Raw genomic sequence first — 11,773 nt, forward strand, 5'->3', positions numbered from 1 at the left:
ACACAATTTCACATTATTCCTAATCCAATTCTGCAGTGAACTGCGACACAGAAATTGAAAGCATCCTATTCTGCATCCATTTTCCCCTCCACCTGCTACTCTGCATTTCCAGCACTCCATCTGCATTCAGCACATACCTCTGCTCCTCATCACGCTTTTAGTCAGGTCCTCATCAGACCACTATGAAATACCAGTTGAATTGACCACTCTATCAGCAAACTAAGTCCAGTCAGGACAGCCAGTCTGACTACTCAACCAGCAAAAAAAATGAATTACACATTAAAAGTGACAGGGAGAGGGCAAAGCTACTCAGCCAGATGCTGAAAGAGCACTTTCCTTTTTAGCAAGACAGAGCATCTAGAATAACTCTGTTGCTTGTAAAACATCCATTGCTTGTTTCCAACATTCCAATACAGATTTAGAAAGCAGGTAAGAACCCCTTGAGTTTTACTTGAAGCTATTAAAAACTCCCAGAAATTCAGACTGTCCTCACAACTGTGATCAATAAAAACTTGTAGTATGATTCAAACATCTACAACAGCTTTGCACATGTAAAAAATCAAAAGTCATATGCAAGAAATTATTTTATCAACTTTGCAAAAGAAAGATGGGATTACAGGTAGCCATTTGATTGCAACAGCACTTTCAATTCAAGGAACACATCATATTAAATTCTAGACTATTAATTATAAACCCGCTTCACAGTCTCAACAGAATTTTCATTACAGTACATTGATTACTTCTATAAAAACAATCTGCTTAGAGCAATGATTGCAAAGACTTCCCATCCATTCTGGTTGCCTAGATATTGGTATATCTCACTAAAGATTTAATCAGCTATCATTGCTAAGTATATTACTCACTACAAAAGCAACACCACATTTCTAATTAGAATATTTGGAAAAGTAATGAGGTCTATTTCAGAAGTTGAAGTATAGTATATATGAATTGTGTTGATTCTTTTAAATAAGTTGCTTCACAAAAAGAATTTTCTAATTTCAGTATCAATTTTATAGGTACATACAATATTGAAGTTAGATGTCTTGGTAAATATAAACACTGAGTACCCATGTAAGCATACATCCATAACTCAACATAGCAACTTGATTATCAACTTGCTACCAAAACTAGAGGTGATCTTATTTAAAGCTTCACTGAGCCTTCAATTATCAAAGCCACAAAACCAATTTACTTGCTTATCACGTTTAACAAGTTTCTTATTTAAAGAATTGATTCTTAACTGCTTTATGTACTTTAAGTCCCCCAGTTGAGATTCTGAAAGAAATATACCAAAAGTAACATTTAAAAAATAACATAAATATATTTCACATGAAGGGTAGTCAGCAATTGAACCAAAATGAAACAAAGTTAAAGACAAAATCTGACCTCAACAGGTAACGTGCTTCCAAATCAAGGATTGGTCCATATGGGTATCTATGACTCAAGGTGATACTTAGGCCTGTAAGATTTAAGCTATAGATAACTGCAGAGACCTTGAAGTTGGCTCCACACCTTTGCAAACTCTAACGGCAAAGCTGTGATGATGGGAAGCATCCTCCAAGTCCCCAACTCTAATACTTCCTACACCTGTACTATAAAAGAACTACGAGCAGTCACAAATATGGGCAATTAGTCTACAAAATCACTCCTTCACTTCCCACCCTTGCTAAGAAATCTTCTTTTGTCTTGCCCACTCCTACTCAATGGTCAAGTAGGAGCAGGCCAAGGAAAACAAAATGTTTAGCACTAAGAAGAGTTCAAACTCTTACTGCAGAAGCGTACAGTCCTGGTACACAAAAGTGTCTCAGCAAAACCAGTTTATTTTTGTCCTAATAGTCTAATTTCAAAATCTTAGTTACCCTTCCACTCTGAAATATCACCAAGTTAAGTCACTTAAATTGGACTTCTGAGAGTGAAAAGTTTTGAGTGAGAAAAATCCAAAGTTTTGATTTTTCCAAATACTCTCTATACCTTTAGATGTTAGGAACTTCAATACTTTGTGGATACAAAATCTCTCAGGTAAAGCCAACCAAGTTGCATTTACAGAGTAATTGTGCAATTTACACAAAGCCTGAGGGCAGTGAGTAAACAAGGGGAATAAATAGAACAGCAAACCTAGGTAAAAGCTAGACTAAAAGAATAGGAGGTTTTTATTAGTACAAGTTCTCCTACACATGTCTTGGGAAAAAAACCTCAAACTTTTAATAGCTAATTATCAAGTCAGTTAAGATCTTTATTTCAGTGTTTCCATGGCAAAAAAACTCCACCCTCACACTTAACAGAACATCTTAAATACCTCTTTTCTACATCCAGTTCTGCTGTACCACAACATTTGCAAGATAGCATGTTACAGGAAACACTGCAGACATCCATCAGCTAGACAGCAAAACTGACTTCAGAATTTTATGCCCTCTGAGCCAGAGTCATGGCTTGGTTTCAAATTATTTAGCTGGACTTTATATGTACTGGCTACTCAATTATTCCTTCTCAGTGGACCAAAACAACTTAAGGGTAAAATGTGGCAGCAAAAGAACAACCCACTTTGGCAATATGAGTATATAAATCACTACAGACTAACTATAGCACAAAGCCCAGAGTTCAAGTTGTGCCAACACAACTATGCAGGGAGTTGTACTGTAAAGTCTGGTTCTGATGGGAGTTAAAGATGACTTCACAGAAGGAGGTTAGCTGAAATACACAACATTTTGGTAATATAATCCATAGGACAGAGTAAACTGTCATGTATGACAACGATGATACAATAAACTGTGCTGCCAGAAGAAAGTAGGAAGACATTAATTACATCATGGTAGATTACAAAATTTATGAGTGGTCTTGAGGTGGCACTGCTGCTAGGAGTGGACAGCTAACCTAAAAATACCGTACTAGAGCCTCAGTTCAGAAAGGGAAAAACAAAGAGAAACAGCAGTAGTTTTACATTGTTTTTGAATGATAAGTTGGAGAAAAACCATGTCTCAAGCTTAAAATGCTTTCTAATTCTTAAAATATTAAAATAAGCCTTAATACCTGGTTCAACACAACTAATTTTTATGTATCCATAACCAGACTTTTTAATCAAGATTTTATAAAAGCAAAGTCACTGCTACTGGTATCACAAGATAGCACATAATGCACAGTTTCTTTTTAACCCTTTCTAAAAATATGCACTGACAAATTTTTTCTTAAGAATATTAAAGAATTAAAATGATGATATAATAATAAATAGTGAATTTATACAGTAACTTCCAAAAAGAAGAAATATAATGCAACAGAAGACCTGAAATCACTAAAAATAATTTGCACTGGTCTATACACACATTAAAGACCACTATGATGATGTAAACTTTTACACCAATATTCAAATAGATGGAGACAAGCAAAAGAACTCACACTGTAACTGTACAAACACAACCATAACTAAATGGGTGTGCTTTCTGCCCATCCCTGAGCCTCCTTTCACAAAAGCAAGGGGGATTATTACACTAGGAGAAATCCAGTCACTCCACATAAACAACATCCTGACTGGCAGAGTCCAGCTGTATCATATTAAAATGCAAGAGAGCTCCTAGTTCAGAACTCCTGCTAAATCTAAGGAGACAAGCAGGAATGGGGGGCAGGGGTGCTCACACGAACACAGACAAGACCAACAAGCCAAAAATCAAACCCAAACATTAAGCACTTCTTTTAGGTATCACAAATCAGCTTTCAAATAAGAGGTGAACTTCATAAGCATCTGTAGATAGTTGTCTCTGAAGGCATGACAGGAAACAGTTTGTTAGAATTGTTTTAGACTAGGCTGGCATAATTTATGACTATAAGGTCAACATTTCTGAAATGTGCAATACTTGTTTGTGGGAATAAGGCTTTTTTGAGAGCTCCCTTAAGTTCAGACTTCTAAAGTCCTCGTCTGCAAGAGTAGAGAGAAAGAATATTTTGGAGGAAAGGAAAGAGAAGTAATGGTACAAACAGCATAAATGTATTTTTTCAGTCCAATACGCAATGGTATCTGAGGTACTGCCAAGTACTGTGAGGATCATGCTGCTGAAAAGATGAGTATGCAGCAGGAGTCAGTTTGGCTGAGCAGACCAAAGATACAGGTCTGGAACAAAAAAAAAAGCAGACAGAAAAAAGATGCCCAAGATGTGAAGAATTAGAAAAGCAATTCAATACAATTGTTCTAGTTACCATCTTAAGCAACAGGAAGCTACAATGGAAAAGATTAAATGTAGCACTGTCTGAAGTTAAATGTCACTTATCTTTAAGAACATGACATGCACACATTCCAGAATGAATCACAAGGATCTATTCAGGAACAGAAAAGTGGTTCTTCCAGTCATGAGGACGAAGGTATCCACTGAACATATATCTACAACCATGATTATGCAGCAAGGAGAGACACAATGACAGCTGTCAAACACATGGCCTGTGACTTCCTGGATCCCAGGACCCACTCCTAAAGAATGTCTAAGACATATCTATTGCCTTTTTGTCCAAGACACAAAGAACCTTAACACCAAATTTGCTATGTTAGGTGAAGGTTGTGATAATTCAAAAAACAAAGTGCTAATCCTATAAACTCATGGTGCCAATTTGAATGTATTCATAAAACCCGATGAGTTTAACCTCATACCAGAAGGCATTCTACTAAATGAGGTACTGCTTTGTTCTCCTGCAGTTGGCATTAATATGTGCTCTAGCTAATTCAACAGAAATGTGCTTGGAGATGCACACCTGACAGGGATCACATGTCTATTAATGCACCCACAGATCGGTCACTCAGTTGCCACCTCCCAACCTGAGTAGAATTACATGAATTCTGTAAGCATCACTAGAATTTTTATTTCTTGAATACTGAAGGTTAAGATGAGGAACCATGAAAGAAAAAGCTAACTTGGATCTACTACTTTCTCTGTCTGGAAGCCAGCCAAAATACAAACTGCTTTTCAAAAATCTTACACTAAGTATATGAGTTTATCTCTTAAAAAAAATAGAAAATACAAGAAAAGAAAATCTTACTTCAATTAGGACACAGAACTTTAGGAACTGTCAACGTGTCATAAATAAATTTCTCAATAAAAAGTATATACTTTTGTATGTTGAACTTTTAGTGTTGGCCAATTACTATATTGCACTTATATTTTTTGTTGAGTTCTCACGAAACTTAAGTATTTCTTTAATACTATTTTCAATCAATATGTAACAAAGTAAATAAGCTTGTTTATGTAATGGTTTTAAAAGACAAAATGATCAAATCCCATGTATAAACAAGCATTTTCCATCTGGCTTACCAACTACAAGATCAAATTCAGCTTACTTCTAAGAATGATGGTTCTCAGAAATCCTTCAGGAAAGACTCTCCTGCTGCTGGGGTAGCACAATGAAGGGCAGAATCACAAGGTTAAAATAGCTACACATGGATAATGTTTTGGAGCTATTCCTAATACTTGCATTCAAAATTTTATGAAGTGATGAACCAGTTTACAAATATGGCAAAAGAATTTAGATAATCCAGTTCAATAGTACTTTGCACAAATTAAATATATCTACTTATTCCTAGAGACAGGACAACAAAATATCAATCTAACATGGATATGGGATATTGTTCACAGTGATGGTTCAGGTACAGCAATATCACATGTGTCTCAACTAAATCCCTGCATTTTCCTGTTTTAGGAAAAAAAAATAGAAAAGCATATAGTAGAATAAATTAAATTTCCAATCTAGAAATAGACTGATTTTATGAACACATCTTCCCTCAATTGAGTATTCTAGCTCAAGTTTCACTAGGATTCTCTAATCACCATGCAAAAATAGAATTTTCATATATGCTGGAATAAATTCAATTTATTGCGTCAATAATAATAATAGGTGTACAGCTACATGACCTTTTCCTACAGAAAAAAGGTGTTTCAGATGCCACTTGCATACTGCATTTTCCTGGCAGCAGACCACAATTTGTACTTATCATTTATTTCAGTGTCTTTTTAGCAGAACAAACCCATAAATAGATGTAGGAGTACAACCGAGTAGATGATAAACTATGACATATGGGCTGAACAAGCAATTGGGAAAGTGAGTGGTGAGAAGAAAGTGACTCTAGTGGAAATAACTTTAAATAGTTTTGTCATCAGATAAAGCATTCACATCACATTCAAGACATCCGACAGACTTACAAGGAAGAGACAAAAACTTTCATTCCAAAACATGTGAAATACATCTACGTTTCCATGGGTGTATGCACAAAACCTCATGCAGAGTTCGCAATCATTGTTTGAACAATCATCCCGACGCTGGTCCCAGGGGAAGCCAGGCTGCCAGCCTTCACACCTCCTTTTGGTAGGGGAGGGGGAAATGCTCACCCAAGTGAGCTGCTGCTCAGAAACCCCGAGAACCCACAGGCATTTGACCATTTGTTCCATGTTCTTAAATCTCATGAGAGCCCAGCAGAAAAGGCTTTTCAGCATTAGAAACAGAGAATTTACAAAATTGAAGCTCATAACATAGGACTTAGAACATAAGAGCATTAAAATAGTGACAAAATCCATTCTCAATTTTAAAGCATCTTTAAACAGACGCCATCTGTACCCAAGAATTATGATGAAAAATAGGAAATCAAGTCCCAAACTACAAGCACTACAACTTACATACAGAACAGCAAAACACTGAAAATTAATTTCAAATGCCTTACTAGCAAAGCTATTATCACATACAGGAAAACCTTTCCATACAACAATCTGATGATTCCAAAAGTATTCAGGACTAGGCACAGTACTAAACCAAAACCCAACAGATTTAGGCTTCCACTAATAGGCTTCCACTTCCAATGCCTGGAAAACAATTAAAGCCTTTGTTTCTGGCTTATCTCACAAGTGAAATTTTAAATCTAGAAAATCATTTTAGGATCTTTGTTTTTCCCATTCCAGGTTTGTTCCATTTCTTTATCTACAATAAAAGTTGCTCAGTCTTTTGTCCCTTTCTGGAGCCATCTTAGAGTTTAGCAACGGAAAGTTACTTAAGAGGTCTACTAGGTCTGTAGAGAATTGTTTGAGCACTGCAGGAGAGCAAAATCAGTGTCGAGGGGAGTCAGAAACTGTGCATCATTTAAAAAGTTTGCCCGGAACTTCACCTCTGAGAGGGAAGCTGAAACTCAACAGCTATTTTAATTCGCTCTTAGAAGTATTCAGTCTGGTTAGCTACACAGAATATACTGCAAAACTTCCTACAACATTAATTCAATGCAAATCTTGCAGCATTCAGCTGTCCCCAGCCTACAGTAGTTTCAGTCCTGAACAAACGTATTCTAATTAAAATCTTCACTTCCTTTTTTCTTCTAATTTTCAGAATAACCCTACCTTTACACACAACGATAAAATAAAGAGGCAAGCTTCAAGTACTTATGAGTAAAACTGAAGAACACACGATGGCACGCCGTAAGTCATTATATCACACATGTAGCAGCTCCATCAAGGTACGTTTCCCGTTGCAAGATCTCAGAAACATAAGCAAGTTCCACAGACTCAAAAAAAAAAACCCCAAACCAAAAAATAACCACCACCAAAAAGTTAAACAGTGCTTTGCCTTTTGTTCTTTTGACACTTTTCTACACTCTACTCTCGTAGCAACAGTTTAGGAGTTGTTCGGGTCTACAAGAAACATTAAGCGTAAATATCCCCCCAACGTAACATTTCCTTCCTCTCAGCAGGGGAACAGAGGATCCAGGTCAGAACTTTGAGGCGTTATCCCTTTCCTCTGAAGCCAGGGCCCGGACAGCCCACGCCGTGCCGCTCCCCGGGCGCTGCCTCCCCTCGCTCGAGGCGCCCAGCAGCTCCCAGGGGCTGCGGAGCCTCCGAGACCCCGGAACTCCGGAGGGGCCCCGAGCACGAACCCGGGGTGCGAGGGCAGCACCGCCCCCCGCCCAGCCCGGCGGGATCCTACAAAACTAAACCCCTCGGCGGGCGAAGGAGCTTCGGGGGGCGGCTGCCTCGAGAGCAGCCTCCCCTGACGGCATCCCTTACCTAAGAGGAGCAGCTTGACCTCCCTGGCCGCCTTCTCGCCGTCCTCCCGCAGGTTCCTGTCGATCATCTTGCTCCTCTCCACCGCCGCCTTGTCCTCGGCGCTCAGCGTGCAGCCCATCTTGGGAAGGGGCTCTTCGGCTCCGCCGGGAGAACTGAAGCGGGGAGCGGCGGGGCTCGGCGCCGGGAGCGGCGGGGAGGCGCTGAGGAGGGAGGGGGAGCGAGCGCTCCCCGCTCGCTCTCTCCTTCCCCCGCTCCCTCACCTGGGGCGCAGCGGCGCCGCGGATACCGCGCGCCGGGCTCGCCTCACGGCCAAGAGGGGAGGCAGAGAGCGGGAGGGGCACGGGAGGCTCGGCCGGGGGAGCGCGGAGCGGGCACAGCGGGGCTGCGGACGGGCGGACCGAGGCCGCGCACCGGGGCCGCCGCTCCCGCCGCCGGCCCTCAGGCTGCTGCGCGCGCGGCACCGCCCCCGCCCCGCCGGAGGCGCGCGACCGCGCGCGCACCGCCCACGCCGGGAGGGGAGACAGGAGGGGCGCGCGCGCGGGGAGCGCGTGCACGGCGGGAAGCGCGGCGGGCGTGGCCGCGCGTGCGCACGGCGGCGGCGAAGCGTTTTGGGGAGGGGGGCGGGATGGAGGGAACGTGGGGGGAGCGCGGCGGGAGCGGAACGCGAACGGGGCTGGAAAAAGGGGCACAGCGGGACGCGAACGTGACTGGGGCTGGAAATGGGGGCACGGCAGAACGCGAACGTGACTGGATATGGCACCGCCCGCGAGGGCCCCACGCGACCCCCGGCACCTGCCGGGGAGGGGCTCGCGTTTAAACTGCTCGCGCGCGGGAGGTTCCATTCCTCGGCGGGGCGGGGGGTCCGGGCAGAGCTGTACCAATGGGGTACTCCGGGTGGGGGGCGCAGGAACCGAGCTCCTCGTCCCCTCCCGCCCTGTGCCGCTCTTTTCCTGCCGGGATCCAGGGGAGCATCTCGGGGTCCAGGCCCCCGGCGCTGGGTGCGGGCTGTCGGCCCTCGGGAGCGCTGCTCTGAGCTGCACTGATCAATGTGCACGCACCCAGAGCCAAACGAGCCGTCCCATCCCACGGCTCACAGCTGCTCATCGCGCTCTCTTCCTGCGGACCTTGCTTCATCCATGTGTATTCGTGTTTGGATGGAGAGGGGATGCAGCCGGGCTGTTCCCGGGGGTGCCGAGCAGGCGGACGGGAGGTAACAGGGAGATTGGTGCGCACATAGAACATGAGAAAGAGCCTTGCTGTGCAGTGGGTGAACACTGGTTTCCCAGAGGCTGTGGAGCTCTCCTCACTGGAGATAGATCAGTGCCGGCCATGTGCTCCGGGATGACCTGCAGGAGCAGGATCAGATGTCCCGCTGTGTCCCCTCCAGCCTGACCCTCTCCGTGATTCCCTGCCCTGTTCAGAGCCCGGGCACGGGGCTGTCTGCACGTCTGTGACCTGCCGCAGGTTGTTTTATGGCTTTTCAGATATAAAACCCCTAAGAAAACCGTGCAATGTTTACAAGTCTTTCCTCACCGCGCACACGTTGCGCTGTTCGGATTGCAAAAGAAAGGTCCCGTTCCCGATAATGGGATCACAGACCAAACGGGGGTAATGCTGTGTGCCCGGACCCACCGCCCGGCTGCTGAGCACTGACAGGGCGAAGCATGATTCCACTGAAATCGGTGCATTAAACTGTGCACAGCCGATAAAACTGGGTGAATCTCAGGAGGAACTTCAGTCAAAACATAAGGCGCAAAAGCTTACAAGGCAAATCTGTTAAATTAAGATTCGTCATTCTAGTGAGTCCTTAGGATTTTTTGTTTCTATAGACTCTCAAGAACTTCTGCCCCCAGAATGAGCTCAAAAAGAGCAGCATTTTACAGCACAGAAGGTGTTTTAGCATTAGAGTGCAAAGACTTTAAGTCAGACTCAGCTATTACTATACTTAGCAAATTAAAAGGCTCCTGCAATACTCAATGGAAAAGTGTATCAAATATTCTATTTTTATCGGATGTGTGGTTTTTCTTCTTTGCAGGGGTCTTTGGATGCTGACCATGAATAAACCATAAGTAATGGTGTAAAAAAGGAAGTACGTAACACTCAAACTATAACTTTTTCACATCTTCTGGTTGGTAGGTATGCTCTCAGCCCTAGCAAAGGATGGTATACAATCCTTTCTTAAAGAAATCCCAGAAAATATCAGTTCTCAAGACTTCACAAGACCTCCGAGACATTTTATTTGGCCATCTTCATTATCCTACTGCTATGGAGAAGGCCAGGGCACCTGAGAAGTGTCTGTTGCTTCTTTGCCCTCCTGAGTTGTTCAGGTGCATTTTGTGTTCTCTTGGGCAGACTTCCACTGCATGGGATAAAAGCTTTTGTAAAACAGTTCAGCTCATATGAAAACCTGGTCTTTTTCCATGGTTCCTGGCCTCTCCTGTGGTAGAGGCAGCAATGTCAACTGCTGCTCGGGAAAGAACACAGTTAGCAGAGATGAAAATTAATAAGCTTAGGGATACTTTTCTGGTTTGGAAATCACGGATAAAGAATGATTTCTGAGATAAACAACACGTGGTTAGGATATTTGTAAGTGAAAGTACAGATTAAGGGATAAGAAAGTAGTAAACAGAGATTATAGTAGGTGGGAATAATGTGATAATGAGAGTGGCAGATGTTACAAAGAGGAGATCCTACAAGTAGGACGCCTCAACTTTGCACGGATTTTGTTTCATTTAGTCATGTGCACAGAGCACACGTTTCTATACTTTGGACCAGGAGTATTTGCTGTAGTGTTCTCTCTGTCCTTATTTCCCTTTAACACTGTCACCACATTCATAGGCAAAAACCATGAAATAGACCCAAGTTCCCTTTCTGTTTATCACCCTGGATCTGGAAAATAGAACTGTATAGTATCTTCTCTTTTGCACATACAGCTTAGTCTTAAAAATAAAGATTGAATTCTCTTTTTAGTTCTATTTAACCCAAGACAACTTTATTTCCTAATTAGGACTTTTCTACTACCTTTTCCTATTACAACCTTGTGGATAAATTGTACCTTGTTGTATGTGGACAGTATTACAAAAACCAGGGCAACTCCTGAGTATTTGACATGCATTCATTTGAAATTTGAAGCCAATTGGTAGTGATTTTTAATTTTTCAGAAGTGGAAGTACTACATGGTGCAGAGTCACCCATAGTATTTCCTTATGCAGTCTTCTTTGAAACAGTAAGTGATCTTTTCAACAGTGTTCAGCAACATCAGTTGTTTAGTTCTACTTATGCAATAATAGCCCAGGGGATAATTTATTGTATTCTGGTTACTTCACACACATAACGTCTCTCAGGATCATGGAATAGCAGAAACTCTTTTTACAGAGCCCAAGAAGGCTGAGGAATGATTGTGCTAACTCTGTTGTGGCCAGGAAACTCCCAATATTCAGAAGAAAGGTTGTCAGTGCAGTGCTTTAAATAATAATAATAATGCCTTACATGGTGCTGCAGAGGAGTGTAGGCCTGAATCACCATCTGGAGCCACCACAGATCTCTACCTGATGTCCAAAAGTATTTTCTTCTAAGGTAATCTACTAGACAGTGAAAGAAACTGTGGTTAAATAGATAATCTGTATTTGGACAGTACACCAATGATCCCTTTCCAAAACACAGGGAATGTGTAAGCTCTAGCTCATTGTTTAGCATTGCCTCAAGCAGTATGGCTCTGTGAGACAGTGGATTTCATCCCTGCAGTTAGAACTGTACAG

At 42.3% G+C, this 11,773-nt stretch overlaps 1 protein-coding gene across 2 annotated transcripts in view; it reads right to left on the bottom strand.

Annotated features, from left to right (window-relative positions):
- GNAI1 (G protein subunit alpha i1) overlaps positions 1 to 8,408 on the bottom strand; it is a 33,248-nt gene extending 24,840 nt beyond the window's left edge. For both annotated transcript variants that reach the window (XM_033058243.2, XM_033058242.2), the window contains exon 1: positions 8,016 to 8,408. In XM_033058243.2, the coding sequence (XP_032914134.1) occupies positions 8,016 to 8,133 (118 nt within the window). In that variant the 5' untranslated portion in view covers positions 8,134 to 8,408. The remainder of the gene's footprint in view (positions 1 to 8,015) is intronic.
- Positions 8,409 to 11,773: the final 3,365 nt, after the last annotated feature.

The sequence above is a fragment of the Catharus ustulatus genome, chromosome 4 (genome assembly GCF_009819885.2).
Source record: "Catharus ustulatus isolate bCatUst1 chromosome 4, bCatUst1.pri.v2, whole genome shotgun sequence".
Classification (NCBI taxonomy): Eukaryota; Metazoa; Chordata; class Aves; order Passeriformes; family Turdidae; genus Catharus; species Catharus ustulatus.